Genomic DNA, 18,922 nt, shown 5'->3' with positions numbered 1-18,922 from the left:
AAAATCCCATTTAGCACCTAATTGCACCCATCAGAGCAGGTACAAAGAAAGGTCCGGCAAAGATTCCTGCGTCTTATGTAATATGCAGTCACGTGACTGACATGGTCAGTGTTACCCAGGTGGGCAAGGCCACACGCGTTCTGGAGCTGCCTGAGCTTCGTCAAGCTCCAGCCTTTCCCTCAGCAACCGACCACCTGCTGCCGCCTTCCCACCGACGACGCATCAAACGAACCCCGCCGAATTTTGACTCGAACCTCTCAACCCCAAACAACAGACACCCGATTTAAATCAACCGACGATATTCGCACGCAAGCCAAAATGGAGTTCACCACCACCGGAATGTTGAACGAAGGTACGGGCGCTGTTGGTGGGAAAGCTCGATGATGTACCAGGACGGGACCATAGAGGGGACATGGGCAGCACAGCAGGAAGGATCGTCAGCTAACCTTTGCGGGCGGACAGATGGCATTCACCTTGACATGGAGAGATTAAAGAAGGGCGAGGTTAAGTGAGTGATTTCCCCAATATGTTAGATGCCTCTTCACGGATGTAAAGCTAATGACGTTCGCAGCCTCGGAACCTCGATGTAAGCTCCTATCCCTCGGTCGCCCGCCCTCGGAACCCCCTTATCTGGAATGCAACTGACACTCACGACAGTATGGCAGTCACATTCAAGGACGGTGTTATTCTCGGTACGTCATGTCATTCTTCCGTCTCAATAGGCCGGCCACTGGGCCACCTCGGGTGCGCATGCGGGGATGATTGCTGACATTCGACAACCATCCAGGTGCCGACTCCAGGACAACGACGGGCGCCTACATTGCCAACCGTGTCACCGACAAGCTCACACAAGTCCACGACACCATCTGGTGCTGCCGGTCAGGCTCCGCGGCCGACACTCAGGCCGTCGCCGACATTGTCCAGTACCAGCTGGGCCTGTACGCCATGCGCAACGGAAAGCCTCCAATGACACAAACCGCCGCTGCCATCTTCCAAGAGGTCTGCTATGCTAACAAGGACCGCCTGACGTGAGTTTCCGCCCCCGCTGTTTCTCTCATCCCACCACGTGGACCCTCTTCTCCTCCTCTTTGTATGTCTGCATTACTGACTTCCCCATTTCAAGCGCTGGCCTCATCATTGCCGGCTGGGACGAGCGACACGGCGGCCAGGTCTACTCGATCCCCCTCGGTGGCTCCCTACACAAGCAGTCGTACGCCATCGGCGGCTCGGGCTCGACCTACATCTACGGATACTGCGACGAGCACTGGAAGGAGGGTATGGAGGAGCAGGACGCGGTCGACTTCGTTAAGGGGTCGCTCAAGGAGGCCATCAAGTGGGACGGCAGCTCCGGCGGTGTCATCCGCATGGTCGTCCTGACCGCCAAGGGCGCCCAGAGGCATCTGTATCTCCCCGACGAGGACTACACGGTGAAGCACTAGAGTGTGTGCGTTTCTTGTGCGAGGGAGAAGATAACGCCGGGAACGGTTGCTTGAGGAGAAAGCAAATGAGCTGCTGATTTGCTGAAATGGCTCGCCGTCCGAGGGGGCGAGTGATACATCACACAGGCTGGCCGCCATGAGTTACGAACGAGCCTCGGAGGGCATTCATGCCGAGGCGACGACACACTCCAAACTTGGCGGACGAAACAATGAATGTACAATAAAATAGATTACCCGCAAGATGAGAGATGCTCTACTAGAGGATGATGATGTATGCTGTCCATGAGATCAGGTTGGCACGGTGAAATAAGGGCTCCGCGGCTCGCGTGATCAGGAGGGGTCGGAAGGCAATGGGCACTCCGCTACGACGTGAGACGTGAGTCTTGACGCTAGACCTCATGCGGCGGGAGGCCCGGTCCCCCGGTCCCCCGGTCCCGGAGAACAAGCCACCGGGGAATATGCATTCCTACCCGTATGCACGAAGCAGGGAGGACGTGAAATAAGCGTCCGCCGCGAGCGAGACCAGCCTCGGATTTGGAGGCGGTGAGGAAGGGGGAGGGGGGGATTTAGCGCCACTCGGCTCTGCGGGTAACGAGGAGCGGGAGCGAATCAGGGAAAGGAGCGGAAGGGAGGAAGTGATCCTCCGCCCGGGCTTCTCACTGTTTGACATTTTGCTGCGGAAAAGGTCTGCCTACTGTCAACGAGTGAGCAACGAGAGGACGCCGTGGACGGTTTACGTAGGTACACTAGGTGACCAGGCAGGCGCCAGACCGGCAGGAGGATACGCCATCCAGGGACATGGTCTCGTCAGTCCTCCGAGGGGCGAGGGGGAGCGGAAGCGGGATGGAGGCGGCCGATCGTGCCACTGGCTCCTCGGTCACGGTTTAGGAAAAGGTAGGTAGCGGCGGTGGAGCGGAACGTGGGACGGGCTCTTGGAGATCCGGTGTGCCACGACGATGGCAGTGGTACATATTTTTTCTCTTTTTTTTTTCTCTCTTTTTTTTTTCTCTTTTTCTTTTTTTGACGTTCTGAATGGCTTTCACTCTCGAGTGGGAGATGGATTGCGGTGAAGATGAGCTCGCACAGCATATCTGTAGTGTAGGTATGTGCAAATTAGCAAGATTAGATCGATGGGCTGCAATTGGGTCCCACGTCTGAACTCCTGCACGTGTGTCCGTGGAGTTGCACCAAAGGATCAAAGACCTCGTGCCGGAGGGGAAGCCGCGTATTGGCCGGGTGTCAGCCTTGCTGGCCGGGGTGACGGGGATAAGGGGAAAAAAAGAGGGGGCAGCCAGCATGGGAGTTGGCTGTTGGTGGTTGGAACTTGTGGAATAGGCTTGGATGTGTTGTTGTTGAAAGCTTGTTTTTTTGTTGCCCCCTTTTGCGATACTGTTGGCAGCCTGCGATGGCGTCAGCGCGACGGAAGGTCCCTAATGCTTTTTACAAGCGGCAGACCAGAAAATTTGTCCCCTTTCAGCCGTTAAGAAACAACCAGCCGGTGGGCGTCTAATTCGTCTAAACTACCGTCTAGTCGATGTCTAATCCCGCGTCTTGTTCTGAATGTGTGCATGTGTGGGATGCGCGGGTACCTGATTACTAACAATCGGGGCCTGGAGACGGGCTGACTCTAACAATCAGGTCACGGACAGGCCGAAATGGCGAGCTTTCCCATCCACCTCGTGTCCTGTTTCTTAATCGGGCTGGGTTGGACAAGATGCAACGCTAAGCAGGACTATACAAGCAAGAAAAAAAAAAGGGGGGAAAGATGGAGAAGAGCGTGGCTGAAGCCTGTATGCTGTGGAAGTCACGAAGACGATGTTGCTTGATTTGGACGTAAGTGTTGTACCAATTCGGCCGGAGGACGGCGATGCGGCAGGGATGGTTCAGATAGAGTGTGTAGATGGTTGTCGTAGTCTATGTTGGCTGTACGTAAGGGTCAGAAAGAAGTGAGTCTAAGCTATGACTATCATGATGGAAGAAACCTTTTAATTTTCCGATAACTATCCTGGCCATCGTCAATGTTGCGTGCCGCAGTGTACAGATATCGATGGTGCGTTATGTCCAGCTGCGATTATGGCCGGCGACGTGTGTGGGCCAGCCAACGAAGAGGAGATATTCGAAAAGGGAGGTGGCAGGACGGCGGCTGCTAACAGGGGGACAAGTATCCAAGGTCAAGCCCAGGACCCCCTCGTCAAGTCTCTTATCGGTGCTATCGGTTATCTGCGCAGCCAGTAAGAGGGCGGGATGAGCACCCTCCCGGCGGCGTGGATGGGTCGTCCCTGGCGCCCATCCACTACCCAGTCGCCTGTTTTTCGCGACAAGATTTCTTGGTCTGAGCCCTCGAGTCTGGGCATGCGCTTCTCCGTACCCAAAAGAACCTATGTTGCAGTCGCGGGCGCGTCTTGGAACGTTGGACTGCAGCACGTTAATTACGCAGTGCCGGGATGGCCGTTCGCGCATCTGCGGGATATTTCCCATGGTGTGTCACTGCCGGTCCTGTGGCCTGTGGGTTATGGTTCTTCTATGCAGCAGCCCTGACTCTGTCATTTCCGTTCTTTCTTATTCCTTCGTTGGGCATCATTGTGAGAAGCCTGTGTTGGTAATGGGATGGGGAAGTCAAGGTCCAGGGTCGACGGGATTGCGGCCGAGGAGGAGTGCAATCTCAATCGGCTGGTCTCTCTCGTTCCGTCCGAGAGAGCTCTGGCCCCAGTATGGATAAAACGGGTGTTAAGAGCCTCGGCGCGAATTGATACGGCTTTGTGGTTCGTATGGCGGTATATCGCAACGAGGCTGTGCTAGATTCGGTTGGACCCGCCGGCCGAGGACTTGCTGCGACTGACTTGGGCATGGTCGAAGGAAGGGCAAGTCGTGGACCGACAGGGAATCGGAAGCGGGATGCAGCCACTTTGGACTTGCAACGATGGCACGAGCAGATTCGGGAGGACGAGGGAGACAAGGACCCTTGACTTTCTTTTTGGGAGGAGAAGTGAGGACTGGTGGGCGACGGGGAAGATTGACGACTAGCGCGGACGTTTATGTCATCACATGTTTCGGGTGGTCCTCACTTTTTCGCCACAAGCAAGACATGTGGGGGAGGGAGAGAGAGACAGCTCACGCACAAAGGGTGTTCAACACGACAAGATCGATGGTCACCTTATTACTAGATGAGAGCCTATCGATGTACAACTACCGTGTGGCAATATGCAGTGTGTATCCGTAGCCTCAAGTAACTCGAGGGACGAGACGACTCACAGACGGCATAGAGCAAAAGGGCTGCAAGGCTAAAGCAGCATCTGGAACGCGTGGGAAAAAAAAGAGGGAGCAACTTAGAGAGGTCACACACGTCAACAACATAGGCGTTTCCCATCGCAACGGGGTGCCCTGAGCGTGAGCTTGTCTGTAAGTACCAGATACAGCAAACACAGCAAGCTCGAAACCCGTCAGCCACAACGGGAACGCGATTGATCATCTCGGTGCATTGGGATCAATCAGCTTCACCTGCTTTTGTGCCGTCATCTCGCGGTGCGGGCTGCACATGAACCCCAAGGTACTTTACCCAGACGAGCCGTTTCGTCGACCATCTTTTCGCCATCTACCTCATCCGTCCCCACCAGACCGCCAATCTCAGGCAGGGTCCATGAAGCCAGGCCCGCCTCTCACTCGCCCGCCATACACTGTACATCCCACTCTGATGTGCACCTTGGAGCTGAACTGACCAGGCCGTGGTCAGTCACCCACAGATCAGATCAGATCAGGCCACCTCATCTTCTAGACGCGACTGTAGCTCTCTAGTAGTACACTGAAAGGAAGAAAGAAAGAAAGAAAGAAAGAAAAATTAAGAAGAAGCAAACGAAGAAGGAAAACAAAATAAAAAAAAACGGGAAAACGGGTCACTACGCGCGCGTTGTCCTCTTTTCTCGCAATCGGGTGTTGCGCGTAGCAGAGTTCCAGCCCAGTCCATCGTCCGCTGCGCTCTCCACTGTCCTCATATCTGGGTACCTACCTACCTAGTTAGTGTACGTGTACGGGTTCGGGTCTGCATAGGCCAACGGCCTCTGTCGCTACCAGTCCCTTTCTCATAGGCGGTCCCACTCCTGGGCCTGCCCACCTCGCACTTTCCCCCTCCATTGCCCATCGGTGCCTTTCCCGCTTTTTGACATACCGTCTTCTCCCCATCCACACTACCTACCTTACCTAGGTACCTACCTACTTACTACCTACTAAGGGTGTTTGTACCCAGTAGGTACCTGCCTACCTAGTGGTGTATTCATCCATCTTCCCGCCCTCCTTCCTCTCCTCCTCCTCCTCCTCCTCCTCCTCCTCCTCCTCCTCCTCCTCCTCCTCCTCCTCCTCCTCCTCCTCCTCCTCCTCCTCTTCTTCCCCCCCACCGACTCTTCCTCCCACCCCAGTCTGCTTTTTCTGTTCTGGCCCGGTCTCGTCTTCCTCCACACTTGCAAGATACTTCCCACAAGGGAGGCTTCTTTCTGCGTCGGCTTTCTGCTGTTTCTCATCTTTATCTTCTCTCCCGATACTCAGCGCCATCATCCGTACACATTCCGATTCGGTACTCTTAATCGCAGACGCCCTGCGAAACGGAACAGAAACAGTTTTCGAGTCGCCGAGTCGGACGCCATCTTGACCGACTTATCGCCCCCATCTTTCCGCCCGCCTCCTTCTCTTTCTCCTTCACACAACCATCGCCGCCCCCTCGACCTCTCCCTTCCGTCCTTGCTTGGCCCCGCGTGTGTTCACTCCGCCTCCATCACCCTTCCGGCATTGGTCTCGACTCCAACAACGCCGACCTAATCTGCCTGCCTACCTACGACGTCACACTCGACACCCTGCTGCTTGTTTGGCTCACCCCCGAGCTGCTCCTCCCACTACACATATCCCCGAAACACCGTTGCTGCACCATTGCGTCGCAACTCCCACTGCTTCGCCCGCCAACAACATTTATCACTGTGTCGATAGGTGACTCCGTTCATCTACCCGTTGGTCCACTTAGGTGAGTTGATAGTGCTGTCTGGTGCATTTGTGCGCATTCCTGCTTCTCGTCTTCTCTTATCTGCTCTCATCACCACCCCCAAACATGTGCCTATTACCTGCATCCGTCCTGGCCATCTCGAGACACGCATCTGTGACGTCGATTGTCCCGGCGCCTGGTGGCCAATGTGCCAGCCAGCTCTCCTCCTGGGACCGAACCGCACCGTTGGACATCAGCTTTACCTGATAGGTAGTCTACCTACCTACCTGCTGGTGCCTTGCTTGTACTCAGCTGCTTGTCACTACAATCGGCACCCGCGCGCGCTTCTCAACAATGAGATCCGACCCTCAACCGCAGATATGGCCCTGGCTCGGGCCATCACTCTTGCCCGAAGAGGCTGGCATCGCACAAGCAGCCCAGTTAGACAAGTCTAGCTCACAGTCGTCCTCCCCTGTTCCCATTTCACACCTTCCGCCCGCCTTCCCTTCCTTGCTTCCTTCCACCACATTGCGACACTCGGATTGAGCATATGCTGACTCGGCTTTCGCTCTTCGTAGTTGCTGCTTCCAATCTTTCTAATTGTAATACCGTCTCATTCCGTTGGAGAATAATACGATGCTATGGCAGCTGTGATCGGTGACTTCGTCTCTGATCCCTCCCGTTTCCACACTATGATTGCCTCCTCCGGCATTCCGCACCAGCACTCGCACGATTCCCATTATCGATCCGCCAGTCGATCGAGAGACGTGCCCGCCGCTCATCACTCCACGAGCCCAAGATACCAGCATTCTACCAGTACTCCACCTACGCGTCAGAAGCGGCCCGACTGGGACTCCGCCGCTGAGAAGCACGCACCGCCTAGTGGAGGAGCCTCTCGCTTCCCTTCGCCCCCGTCCTCCTCATCGCCCACCCGAGCGAGGCCTCAGCATGCCGATAGCCCCGCATACATGGCGACCGACTCTCGCGACGCCGGCCATGCTGCTGCCACTTTGGCCATAGAGGGGGCCGCCTCGGCGCTGACCCACCAGCGGCAGCAACCATCGCCCGCGTCAGATGGCAACGGTATAGCCGATGCCCCGGCCTCATACACCCTTTCCGATAGCTCGTCTCCTCGCCAGCAGCCCCAAGGCCAAACTATCCATATACGCGATCTGGCCCATATTCAGAGTCTTGCCAAGGCAGATCTTTTATCAGGCAACGGACCCGGCATACTCAACGACCCGCCTCTGCAAGCGATGAAGTACGAGATCAGTGCCATGCCCATTGGCGACATCATTGAGATGGTTGCTGCGTTGCTCACCAAAATCACAACTACCAATGACTTGCAACATGACGCCATGCAGCGTAATGTCGCGCACCAGCAACAAGCAAACCAGAACGACGAGTCAGGCAACGGTTCGCAGATGAGCCCTTTGAGCACCTCGGTGCTGGCGTTCCACGGCAAGAACATTCCCGCCATCACCATTCTCAGCTACCTGTCCCGCATTCACAAGTACTGCCCCACCACGTACGAGGTCTTCCTGAGCTTACTGGTATACTTTGACCGCATGACGGAACGTGTCAACGAAATGGTTGTCAAGCATGAGGAGGCACGGAGAAACTCGATTTCACAGCCAACACCCAAGTCGCAGGCGGCCGACGTCGACATGCGTGACGAGGACGACGACAGCGACTCGGACCTTGCCGACGACGACGACATGGACGAGAAGACTACGAAACCGAGTGAAAGTACCGGAAGCATCGCGCCCCAGCCAACCACTCTGGGTGCCCCGGCGACGTACTTTGTGGTCGATAGCTTCAACATCCATCGACTGATTATTGCGGGAGTGACATGCGCGAGCAAATTCTTCTCGGACGTCTTCTACACCAACTCCAGATACGCTAAGGTATGTCGTCCCGACTTTTTGTTAAGGAGCATTCGTCGTTGATATTGAAACTTTAGGTCGGCGGACTACCATTGGCGGAACTGAACCATCTCGAGCTCCAGTTTCTTCTATTGAACGACTTCCGGCTTGCAGTCCCCGTCGAGGACCTTGAGGCATACGGCACCATGTTGGTGGAGTTCTATGCACGGGAGGTGGTGGCTCAAAGGTCACGTCCTACGGCCGGCAGCGATTCCTAAGGCACTTTCTTATTCGCAATATTACGAGATTGATACCCTGATATACACCAAGTTTTGGGGGACGATCAACGAGAGCTTTCGATACTGGATTCTAGCAGCCACGATTCGAACACGCTGGTCGCATGTTGCGCCCGGGATTGTAAGAACGTCGGTGAACTTTCGAGCGGCAAGGTGCCACAGTTTCGATCTAGTGTTTTCATCTATAACGGATGACGCGGGCCTGCCTTCGATCGATCGAGATGCAGGCCTGTGTTAGACGAGCTTTGTTCAACTGAAGGACGAGTAGCTGCATGATTTTCATCATGATTTTCATGGATTTGATACCCGGATAGAAGTGTCGGGTTGACCGCAGAGAGAGAGAGAGAGAGAGAGAGAGTTTCACGCTTGGGAAATATAGCGATGCAATACGCGGCGGGTTCGGCGTGTGGGAGGGCGACCTTGTCCATGTGCCGAGTCCGCTGCGGCTATGGCTTTTGCGCGCATGTACGGAATGACTACCAACAAGAGTGAAGAGAAGGGAGCACAGGTATATTCGACGCGGGCCAGGTCTGGATCAGGTTACACTTACACGTTGCGTTACGTTCTAGACTTTGTTGCGCATGCATGATTGGGACGAGGCGTTTGGTGTTCCGAGATTGACATAGATGGCGAGCATAATGATATGTCCCGAGTACGCGATTTCAGTCTGCTGGCGTGTTGGTTTGTATGAAAGTGATGTGACCGGCAACGTTGTGATGATGGACGGCTTGATAATAAGAGAATGCACTTTCGTATCCGTCCCTGGGACGCTAAGACTGCTGTTAAGAAGAGTGTACTAGCACATGGAGATTCACCATTGGGGGTGCCTGTCCGATGCCTCCTCCCCGGTATGACGTCGTGAAGCTCTTGGAGAGGTTTAAATTGCAGTGCATTATTCGGCCCCCAACTTTGTATGAGTGGGCGCCAAGTTGCATCAGCAGCAGTAGCAGGTAACTTGTCGGTGCCATTGATTGGCGGGATGGACCCGGGGGGGCGGATGGGACGCCGAGGGCGGCTTTTATCTGCTATGCGTAACCCCCCCACATTGGATAAGCATCATCTGGCTGGGCGACGCACAAGGGAATCACAACGAAGGGGATCGTGTACTCGATATGGCTTCTTTAATGCTCATTCGCTTGGTGTTGCGAGAGAGGGGCTTTTTGTATACAGCGTTTAGAATGCAGGGTTTCCTGAGATTCCCACGCAGGCCATTGGATGATGTATCAGAGGCATGTCGTGTCTTGCTCGTTCTCCCGTGATTCCCAACCCCCGGTAGCTCCCCTGTTTATCTCGCCCAGCTCGAACCTTGACGCCCCATCCGGCCAGGCAAAAGGCAAAAGGTGAATGGCGTCGGCACGGTCCCTCGCGCCCGCCTTTACTCCGTAACCTCGGGCGTATGGCAGACCACCTCGATGTTGTTCCCCGAGGGGTCGATGACAAAGGCCCCGTAGTAGTTTGGGTGGTACTGCGGCCGCAGCCCCGGCGCCCCGTTGTCCTTGGCCCCGGCGGCCATGGCAGCCTTGTGGAACTCGTCGACAGCTTTGCGGTCTGCGGTCGCCGCCCCCGTCGTGTCAGCCGGCACCTCGTCTGTTCGGGTCGCTCCTGGGCAGAAGGGGCGAGAGAAGGGGAAAGAAATTGGGTGAAAAGAAGAAAAAGAAGAAGAAGAAGAAGAAGAAAACTTACTCTCCGCCTTGAAGCCCAAGTGAAGCGGAATGTTGGCCTTGTCAGCGTTGTGGGAAGCGATCCAGAAGTCAGCGCGGTGGACACCGAGGCCGCATGCGTACTCGTTGGGCTCGACGAACTTTTTGAAGCCGACTGGAGCCAGGACGGTGAGATACCAGCCGACCGTCTCCTTGTAGATGGAGGCGGGTACAAAGAGGCCGACGTGGTCGATGGACATGTTTGGCGGTGGGATGCTGGGGCGCGTCCTAAGGGGTCTTGTTTCTTCTTTGATTTCTGTTTTGGGGGGGGGGACGAGCTGGCCTACGAGGGGGTTCGCGGGGTATTTGATATCGCGTCGGTCAGCAGTAGAGGGAAGTTCCGTCAGGGAGGGGAAGAAGGCGCGAAAGAGGCGCGACAACACGTGCGTTGGGGCTGCGAACAAGGATTGACGCAAGCAGCTTCGTTTTGGCTTTTTTGGTCTGCATGGAATGTGCCTTCTCCGAGTTGGTCAGCAGGCAGCAGCCGCTCTAATGTCTGATACATTCTGCAATGCGGGGGATCGATCATACAGGGAGGTAGCGAATGAGGCTGGTGAATTCGCAAATTTCCACCGGATTCCGAATTCAAGAAGGATCATAGGATCATGCCCCTGATCATCTCTTGGCCAGACTCGGTTTCAATTTTCGGAGTGTGGTTTTTACTGGAATCCTTCGAAAGGATATGTCTCGTTTATTGGGGCCGCAAGTTGCAACCCTCGGGTCCCTAACTGCCATTATGCAACGGTATGTTGTGTCATTACCCGCCGTTGCTCTTTGTTTTCGCCATTCCCGCGCATTTCAAACCCTCGCCCAAATGCTATGGTTTAGCCGGAACCTAACCAGAGCGACAAGCCCCGATGCCGCCAACGACAATGACCCAGCGTAGAACATGGCAGGACGGTACGCTTGGAGACCGTTGTCCGCGCCCCCGTATGCTTCAAGGAGGTAGCCAGCAATCGGAGCACCCTTGACGACCCCATTAGCTTCCCTGGCCTTCGTTGGGGCAAAACGAGACTCACCATGAGATATCCTCCTGCCCAGCCGGTAACAATCATGCTCATCGCAACCGACACCCTCGCAGATCCGAACACGTTCCCTACCACCGTGGGCATGGTTGAGAAGAAACCGCCATTGGAGATACCGTTGACCACAACGAAAACGATCATGGGGCCCAGCGTCGTCGACGCAGGCCAGATGGCCAACATGCTGACGGCCGACAACACTAGCGAAGCGCACAGGACGTTTAGTGCACCAAAGGCATCGCAAAGGGTGCCGCAGCAGATGCGACCAACGGCCGAGGAGAAGTTGAAGGCCGCAAGCAGACCTGCGCCCGTCGATGAGGAGAAACCGATGGACTTGGAGTACAAAGGGAGGAAGAAGGGCGGGACGAAGAGTGGGAATGTGCCGACCGCGCCAGCGAGGAAGACGATGAGAAAAGTGAGGGATTTGAAGAGACGCCTGCGGACTAGTGAGTTGCTGCATGTGTGGAGCGGAGGGAGGGCGCGAGATAGTTTTAAGGGCCTACCATTCAACGAAGCCGGAGCCCCGAACGGGAACACGCTCTTTGATAAGCCAAGCGGCCGGAAGCCCGGTGGCCAAGGTGACCAGGGCGAGGACACGGTACGCCCATGCCGGACCCAGTCGGTTGAGGAGAGCGTCCAAGGCAAAGCTGTTGACTGCGCCGCCGAAACCGCCGCCGGCGAACACGATGCCGTTCGCCAGGCCACGCTTGCGGCTGAAGTATTGTGCTGGCATCACGCTGACGATCTTAGTTTGTCAGCTGTTTTCGTGTTGGAAAAAAAGGAGCATGCGATCAACGGTCGACACTCACTGAGAAACACAAGCTGGATGACTAGTCAGCGCAAAGAAGCCACGTCACGAAACGGTGGTAGGCTGGACTCACCTCGTGCCCAAGCCCGTAAGAATGCCGCTCGTCGCGAACAAAGCACCGACGTTGGTCACTGCAAAACTACTGAGAAGCTCACTGACACCCAACAGCGTGATGCCCACCAACCCCGTGTTGCGCGGGCCGATCCGTCTCATGACGCGCGAATTGACAATGGCCAACGCCGAGATCAAGACGGTGGCGAGGGAGCCAACGAAGGAGAGCACGGCAGGAGTCCCGAGGCCATCGTCAATGAGGGCACGCTGGATGACGCCCCACGAGTAGGTGGTCCCGATTATCCACCAGGCAATGACGAAGCAGCCTGTCACAACGACCCAGCCGTAACCGCCCTCGGGCACGGCAGTGTCGGCCTCGCGCGAGGCACGGAGGATGGGGTCGTCGTCATTTGCTGGCTGGGTTGACGGAATGGGGTGTTGATTTAGGGTATTTTGGGCCGGGAGGGGACGGAGCTCAATGCCGGAGGTTGAGGCCGAGGCCATGGCGGAAGCCGTCGTTGTCGTTGTGGCCATGGTGGGAATAAAAAACCGTTAGGTAGGGCGGCGTCTTGTTGAGTGTCCAAACAGCCTCAATGTTCAAGGCAATCAATTAAGAATTGTTGTTGCTTATATGTCCATGTTCTTTGCGCCCTTCCGTCGACAAGGCACTACTAGCGCCCGGCTCGGCTGAAGAATTCGGGGTTTCTTAGCCGTGACCCACACACTGGGTAGTTATCTACGGCATTGCTTGTGCCCCGGATCGATCGTGGGTCAATGTCAAGAGGGCGCCGGGGACCGGTCGGTACCGTACCCAGCACGGCGGATGGACTGACACTTGCGGGGAAAATGGCACGGCGCACAACGCACGACGGACGGGCGGACGGCGGGGTTCGTCGCCAATCATAGTCAAATGACGTTGCATCCCCCCCCCCCCCCCCCTTCCCCCCAAACAAAGCAGCCGTCCGCTCGAAAAGTGGTAAGGGAGGAAAGGACACAGAGAATCCCTGCCGGACACGATAGAAACGGGAGCTAAGGAGGCCAGCCAGCCGTCAGGGCTGACTGGGAACAACAATTTCCTCGAGCTTTGAGAAATCCGAGATGAGAAGGTGCCCCCTTCCAGCGCCGAGGAAAGGGCGTCAAGTTGTACTTGCTTATGATGCCTACCTAGTGCAAGGAAGGTACATACATGATGATGCCCCATAGGTCGATGTGAGATGACGGAAGCTTGACCCAGACGCGCCGCGGTATTGCATAAAGCCTGTTGTACATAGAATCTACATCGCTCTCTCAGTCACTATCAAAGCTGAAATAGTGTACTTCTCTGTCCGTGTTTGTCGTGTCGGGTGGAAATGGGGCCTCGGGTATCCTCATCCGAGCATGTCGCATTCCGTCTTGGCATCGGCAGGCCCGCTTAGGAGGAAGGCACACTCCCTGCCTCTCTCTCCTTCAGAATACGATTGATGTCCTCGGTAGGGACACTGCGACAGGAAGGCAGGCAGGCAGGCAGGCAGGCAGGTCTTACCGAGTCCATGCTTTCCTTCTCTCTCCCGGAGTCGAGTCGAAGGTGGCCTTGCCTCGTGACTACCTAGGTCGTCTAGGTACTTATCTATCGTACCGCCCGCCTTCTTTCCGCTCCGATTTGTTTCTTGGCATCGTAAGATGGACGCCTGAGTGGAAGGAAGGAAGATAGGAAAAGAGAGGGGCTTGGAGACGAGGAAGGTGCATTGACGCAGACAAGCGGAAAGATGCTGCCGTTGGTTTCTTGGCAGATGGTGAGAAAAAGGTGGTGTTTTCCTTAGTCATCACCAAGTCGTCGTAATGCTTTCCCAAAATTTTCCACTAGGGTGGAACCCCCTCCAGTCTCTCTCCAGTTCACTGGTTGCGCTGCGCTGCTCTTCCATGTACTACTGCTGCTGCTGCTGCTGCTGCTGCCGCCAAACTGCTGCCAAACTGCTTCTACTGCTGGCTAGTTATTGTGTCTGGCCTCGCTTCTCCTCCGCCCCCCCCCCCCTTTCCCTCCCTTCTTCAGCCCCTTGCCCCCCAAACAATTAGGTCCCCAAGACCAATTCTCCTTCCAAGACCCGTCAAATATCCAAGACTTTCCTCTCACCCCCTTCTCAAGGCTTTCAACGCCCGCCGCGCGTCCGTCTCTCTCAATTCATACCATCATAGTGGCCCTTGTGTCCATCCCTTCCTCCATTCCATCCCTCCCTCTCTCTCTCTCTCTCCCACTCGGCTTCGTTCAAGCCACGACAACTTCGTCCTGCCGGAATTCAAAATTCTATTCTGAATTGGGAATGTCCGTTGTTTATCAGACGTACCTATCGCCCGGTTCGAACCTTGCTTGCGTAGCTCCCTCGGATTTTCCCATCCCTAAGGTTTCCGTATTACTATCTACTCCAATTAACAAAAAATGGACGCCGCCGAGAAGCAAAGCCCCAGGATCCTAGTTCTCGATGGAGGCCTCGGCACCTCGCTCGAGGACAAATACGGCATCAAGTTTGAGTCCGCCACCACCCCTCTCTGGTCAACTCACCTCCTTGTTGACGGCCAGGATACCTTGTTTGCCTGTCAGAAAGATTTCGGCAATGTGCCGGTCGACATTATCCTCACGGCCACTTACCAACTGTCTATCCACGGCTTCGCCAACACCCGCACTGCCAAGTATCCCAATGGTATCGACTGCGCCGCCATCGGCAACTTTATCCAGGACGCCATCCGCATTGCCCATGAAGCCGGACGTGCGCACGGTACCAAGACGGCTCTCAGCATCGGTCCCTATGGCGCCTGCATGATTCCCGGACAAGAGTATAGCGGCGCCTATGACTCCGAACACGACTCGCTCGAGAAGCTGCGTGACTGGCATCTGGAGCGTCTGCACCTGTTCAAAGACGCCGGTGCCTTTTCCTCCCCCGTCGCTTATGTTGCAGTTGAGACCATCCCCCGCTCCGACGAAATCAAGGCATTGAGGCAAGCCCTCGACAAAATCGGCCTCTTTGCTACCGATAATCCCCTCCGCTTCTGGATCGCCACCCTCTTCCCGCGTCAAGACGACTGTCTGCCCGACGGCTCCTCTGTCAAGGAGGCCGTGACGGCCATGCTGAGCCCTGACGTCGCCATGAGCCGACCCTGGGGCATCGGCATCAACTGCACCAAGGTATGGAAACTCGAGTCCCTAATCAAGAGCTACGAATCGGCCGTCCAAGAACTCATCGAGGAGGGGGCCATCGCCGGGGCCCCGGCCCTCGTCCTCTACCCAGATGGCACTAATGGTGAAGTATACAACACGGCCACTCAGAAATGGGAACTTCCCGGAGGATCACATCACCCTGTCACGTCGTGGGAGGCCCAACTCTCCCAGGTTGTTGCTGACGCCCAGTCTCGAGGATTGTGGAACCAGATTGTTGTTGGTGGATGCTGCAAAGCAAGCCATTCTGATATTGCCCGGCTCCGGACCGCGGTGGAGGGCCTATCTCGTTGAAGGAAACAGAGAAGGAAAAAAAAAAGGGGGGGGGGATTATCCCCGAAACCGGGTCCGGCCCGGAGACCCTACCGAGTATTCCCGGCCCCGAGACCGACCGACCACATCCGAATTGGTTGTACCGCACCATGCATTACCCCCATGCACCATGCTCCGATGGAAAGAAACCCCGTTCCAAGAAAAACCCATCTATCCGGTGGTATCGCCGCCCAATGCAAAAAGAGGGGATCCTCCCTCTATTGGCCAGTATGGCCGAGCCAAAGTCAAGAATAAAAGAAGAGGAAAAAAGGCCATTCATGTCATGTCATCATCCGGGTTTCCTTGTCATCATTTTTTCCAGCTTCTTCTCGTTGCAATCGCCTGCGCCTTCCAGTCATCGAAGCGTTTTTGTCTCTTTTGCTGTTCTTTTTCGTTCCAGGCCGCGATCGGCTGTATGGGCAACCTGTCGAGCATCTCGTCCAGGTCAAAGTAGCGTCGCGGCTCGCCGTTTACGCGGATCTCGATGCTCCCGACTCCTTCGTACAGGATGTCGCCGAAGTCGGCCCAGTCCCTGTACATGGACAAGAGACCCCCAATCTGGCAGCACATGAAGAAAGCAAGCTTCTCGGCTGGTATGAGACTCTCCTTGCCTTCCTGCGGTCGGGGCCAAGTAATCCCTCGGCGCTCACGTTTCTCTGCATCCATGACCATGGTGGTGAATCTTTCAAACATGTCATGCGCAGGTGGCCGCCGCGCACCGCCGGACACGAGACGGTCGTGCTTCTCTTCAGGCGGGGGCGGAAGGACGTCTAGCACCAGCCTCTTGATGGTGAAGCTTGACGAGTCGGCGACGACACTGCTGAAGGCGGTCGGTCCGTATTGTAGGTACCCGGAGAGCATGGCGTAAAAGTTCCAGACAATGAAGGGCGGGCCGCCGTCGCCGCCGCGAAACTGTTCCTCGTTTTTCCAGTCAGGATTGACGTCGGCGGGAGGATCGAAGATGCGGAACTGGACGTGGACGCTGTCGGCATGGCGGGTGGATCTTGGCACGGCGAGCCAAGTCGGCCACAAGCCACATTCTTTAACATACATGACGTCGAGACGACAGTGGGTTCCCTTTGAGGCGAGCAGCGTCTTGGCCTCGTCGTGCAGTTGACGATTGACGAGGAGAATCGCGTTGTTGGGGGAGCCCGAAGGCGGTGCGCGGATCTGCTTCTCTACCCAAATGTCGTGGCCATCAGAGAACCCTTTGCCCTTGTACTCGCGCCTCTTACGGTCCTGGCTGACTGAGGGGTTAAGCGGCGGTGGGCGATCGGGTAGGAAGACGACCTCATCGAGTATGAGGTCGCGAATTTCCCTTGGGATAGTGAGCAATCCGACAGGCATAGCTGGTATTGCAAGTGGCGTGTGCAATGAACGAGAGAAATTGCACTGCACATGTAATCTGTGGAATGCACTGGGTGAGTGTCGCACAAAGGGGGGGGAGAGGGCGGGCAGGCAGGGTGGAGAGACTGCTGCAGTTGCTGCTGCTGCTGCTGCTGCTGCTGCTGCTGCTGCTGCTGCTGTTTGGGGCAAGCTGGCGGCCAAACAACAGCAGTTGGGTGGGTGGCAGCAACGAGCAGAGCTAACTATTACAGTAGTGAAAAGGTGGGAGCGTGGAAGGGCGGAATTTTAGTCCGAAAAGCCAAACGGCATCAAAGCACCACAGAAAGTTGGGGTTTCGATTCGAGCTTCGAGTGAGGCGCAGCAGTGCAGCTTGCAGCGGCAGCGGAGTCGACCCATTAACTAGCGACGTCATTCAACTGACAAGTAGACGAGCCAGTAGCAGCAGCAGCAGCGGTGGTTGTGTTGCCATCTGGGAGGCGGAGGATTCGGCGGTAACAGAAAGCAGGATGAAGAAACAAAAAGGGCAGCGGCAAAGGTGTTTATACAACAAGAAGCCAGGAGGAGGCCGGCGAGATGAAAGAGAGAGAGCCTGATGGAAAATGGGATGAGTAGTTGGGCAGATGGAGGGGATCCCGCTGGTGCACAATGCCGCCATTCCATTCATCTGGGGGGCATATCGGATAAATGGCACCGCTAGTGTGCGCGCCACCGAAGAAACACAGGGGGGGAGGATTTAGACTTTTTTTTTTCTTTTTTTTTTTTACTTCCTCGTTTCTTTTTGACCGGATTCGAGGGCGGACACAATGGATGGGGGGGGGGATGCACGCGTGTGCGTGTGCGTATGTGCCCGCGTGTCTGCGCTTGGGTATTGGTTGCCGGTGCCGTTTTGCTTGGAGACTGGTCTGGAACTCGAATTGCAATAGATTCAGTGCTCATGCGAGAGCGACGACAAAGATGATGACGAGCACACATCATTCGGCATTGTCCGACGAGCTAGATACAAGAGCTGTGGCCAGTGGCGCAAAGCAACCAAGAGTTTCTTCGTCAAGGGTCTTCCGACGTCGGTCTCAAGTCCCCGAGTCCAGCAAGTAATAGTACTAGTAAGTAGTAGTAGCGGTAGTAATATCGAATAGTGAACTCTCCCCTTTTTTCTCATCCTCGCCATCTATACATGAAAGGAAAGTCGGGGTGCACCTGCAGGCGTTTCTGCGGCGCGGGCGCGAGCGCCGTGCTCTAGCAGCCTACTCTGCGCCGCCCACCTCCTCTGCCGTTTCTAGTAGGTGGCAAGAGAAGAAAAAGAAGAAGAGAGGCCAAAAATGGACTAACACTAAGCAACGAGAGGACGACAAACGAGTCTAGGCCAGGCCAGGCCAGGCCAGGCCAGCGGTGCTGGGGGCAGCGCAGCTGGGGGGTTTGATTGGGTCGTGTAGTGCAGTCGCCAGTGTCAAGAATCGACCAGCAGTGAAAACGTCCTTGGGTCTCTGATCTGACTGGAAAACGCGCGTGCCCCGTGTGTCGGCCAAGGCAGAGGGAGAGGGAGAGGGAGAAAGGCAGAGAGGTGAAGATTTGTGCCCGTCTTAAGGTGAGGGTGAAAGGGGTTGGAGTAGGTGGGCTGGTTCTGCCGGGAACTGCCTGGTTCTGTCTATTTGGTATATCCTCCTCTCACATACTCTCACACACACACACACACACTCTCTCTCTCTCTCTCTCTCGCGAGCTAGTCTACACGGATATGATTTCTGTCATCGCAGCTGTCATCCTACGGTGGGGATGGATATCCTTGGAAGAGAACTGATGTGTCCCACATAAATACAGAAAAACGGTAGATGCCGCGGGAATTTCTGTCTACCTACTATAGTAGGTAACTAGGCATGCGGGCGCGCATCTGCCTGCCACAAGGGACCAGGGCAATCGTGGAGAAGCGTTAATACT

General features: G+C 55.7%; 7 protein-coding genes across 7 annotated transcripts; 4 read left to right on the top strand and 3 right to left on the bottom strand.

Annotated features, from left to right (window-relative positions):
* Positions 1 to 144: 144 nt before the first annotated feature.
* Positions 145 to 1,672, top strand: LY79DRAFT_100072 (proteasome A-type and B-type). Its single transcript, XM_060550609.1, has 6 exons — positions 145 to 367; positions 463 to 508; positions 572 to 586; positions 658 to 692; positions 788 to 1,028; positions 1,124 to 1,672. Exons 1-6 carry the CDS (start codon positions 319 to 321, stop codon positions 1,437 to 1,439), a joined length of 702 nt encoding a protein of 233 aa, XP_060416495.1. The 5' UTR covers positions 145 to 318; the 3' UTR covers positions 1,440 to 1,672.
* Positions 1,673 to 4,897: 3,225 nt separating this feature from the next.
* On the top strand, positions 4,898 to 5,311 carry LY79DRAFT_546558 (uncharacterized protein; the record flags this gene model as incomplete). The annotated part of the gene is made up of 1 exon (XM_060557239.1): positions 4,898 to 5,311. A coding segment is annotated over exon 1 (175 nt), but the record flags the coding sequence as incomplete, so codon positions are not given.
* Positions 5,312 to 6,791: 1,480 nt separating this feature from the next.
* LY79DRAFT_100034 (cyclin) lies at positions 6,792 to 8,645 on the top strand. Its single transcript, XM_060550608.1, has 3 exons — positions 6,792 to 6,863; positions 6,981 to 8,309; positions 8,366 to 8,645. The coding sequence occupies exons 2-3, from the start codon at positions 7,044 to 7,046 to the stop codon at positions 8,543 to 8,545; spliced, it is 1,446 nt and encodes a 481-aa protein (XP_060416493.1). The 5' UTR covers positions 6,792 to 6,863; positions 6,981 to 7,043; the 3' UTR covers positions 8,546 to 8,645.
* A 1,293-nt stretch (positions 8,646 to 9,938) lies between these two features.
* Positions 9,939 to 10,463, bottom strand: LY79DRAFT_510946 (glyoxalase/bleomycin resistance protein/dioxygenase; the record flags this gene model as incomplete). Its single annotated transcript, XM_060554211.1, has 2 exons — positions 9,939 to 10,111; positions 10,247 to 10,463. The coding sequence occupies 2 exons, from the start codon at positions 10,461 to 10,463 to the stop codon at positions 9,939 to 9,941; spliced, it is 390 nt and encodes a 129-aa protein (XP_060416492.1).
* A 598-nt stretch (positions 10,464 to 11,061) lies between these two features.
* LY79DRAFT_680990 (major facilitator superfamily transporter) lies at positions 11,062 to 13,042 on the bottom strand (the record flags this gene model as incomplete). The annotated part of the gene is made up of 4 exons (XM_060564550.1): positions 12,167 to 13,042; positions 11,789 to 12,022; positions 11,283 to 11,721; positions 11,062 to 11,229 (listed from the first exon to the last, which is right to left on the bottom strand). Exons 1-4 carry the CDS (start codon positions 12,676 to 12,678, stop codon positions 11,062 to 11,064), a joined length of 1,353 nt encoding a protein of 450 aa, XP_060416491.1. The 5' UTR covers positions 12,679 to 13,042.
* A 1,515-nt stretch (positions 13,043 to 14,557) lies between these two features.
* On the top strand, positions 14,558 to 15,625 carry LY79DRAFT_510766 (homocysteine S-methyltransferase; the record flags this gene model as incomplete). Its single annotated transcript, XM_060554191.1, has 1 exon — positions 14,558 to 15,625. One exon carries the CDS (start codon positions 14,558 to 14,560, stop codon positions 15,623 to 15,625), a length of 1,068 nt encoding a protein of 355 aa, XP_060416490.1.
* Positions 15,626 to 15,952: 327 nt separating this feature from the next.
* Positions 15,953 to 16,990, bottom strand: LY79DRAFT_577867 (uncharacterized protein; the record flags this gene model as incomplete). Its single annotated transcript, XM_060559915.1, has 1 exon — positions 15,953 to 16,990. The coding sequence occupies one exon, from the start codon at positions 16,988 to 16,990 to the stop codon at positions 15,953 to 15,955; it is 1,038 nt and encodes a 345-aa protein (XP_060416489.1).
* Positions 16,991 to 18,922: the final 1,932 nt, after the last annotated feature.

This window comes from Colletotrichum navitas (assembly GCF_030913465.1).
Source record: "Colletotrichum navitas strain CBS 125086 chromosome Unknown LY79scaffold_15, whole genome shotgun sequence".
Classification (NCBI taxonomy): domain Eukaryota; kingdom Fungi; phylum Ascomycota; class Sordariomycetes; order Glomerellales; family Glomerellaceae; genus Colletotrichum; species Colletotrichum navitas.
The sequence above is the reverse complement of the archived record's forward strand: the minus strand, read 5'-3'. Positions and strand labels throughout refer to the sequence as shown.

What these genes read in the sequence shown, in the direction of transcription:
- LY79DRAFT_100034 (XM_060550608.1), top strand. Translation starts at nt 7,044, where the DNA reads ATGGCAGCTGTGATCGGTGACTTCGTCTCTGATCCCTCCCGTTTCCAC. An exon ending in CCAACTCCAGATACGCTAAG is followed by an intron (nt 8,310 to 8,365) that starts GTATGTCGTCCC and finishes TTGAAACTTTAG; the next exon opens with GTCGGCGGACTACCATTGGC.
- LY79DRAFT_100072 (XM_060550609.1), top strand. Translation starts at nt 319, where the DNA reads ATGGAGTTCACCACCACCGGAATGTTGAACGAAGGTACGGGCGCTGTT. An exon ending in CGAAGGTACGGGCGCTGTTG is followed by an intron (nt 368 to 462) that starts GTGGGAAAGCTC and finishes GCGGGCGGACAG; the next exon opens with ATGGCATTCACCTTGACATG. An exon ending in GCTAACAAGGACCGCCTGAC is followed by an intron (nt 1,029 to 1,123) that starts GTGAGTTTCCGC and finishes CCCCATTTCAAG; the next exon opens with CGCTGGCCTCATCATTGCCG.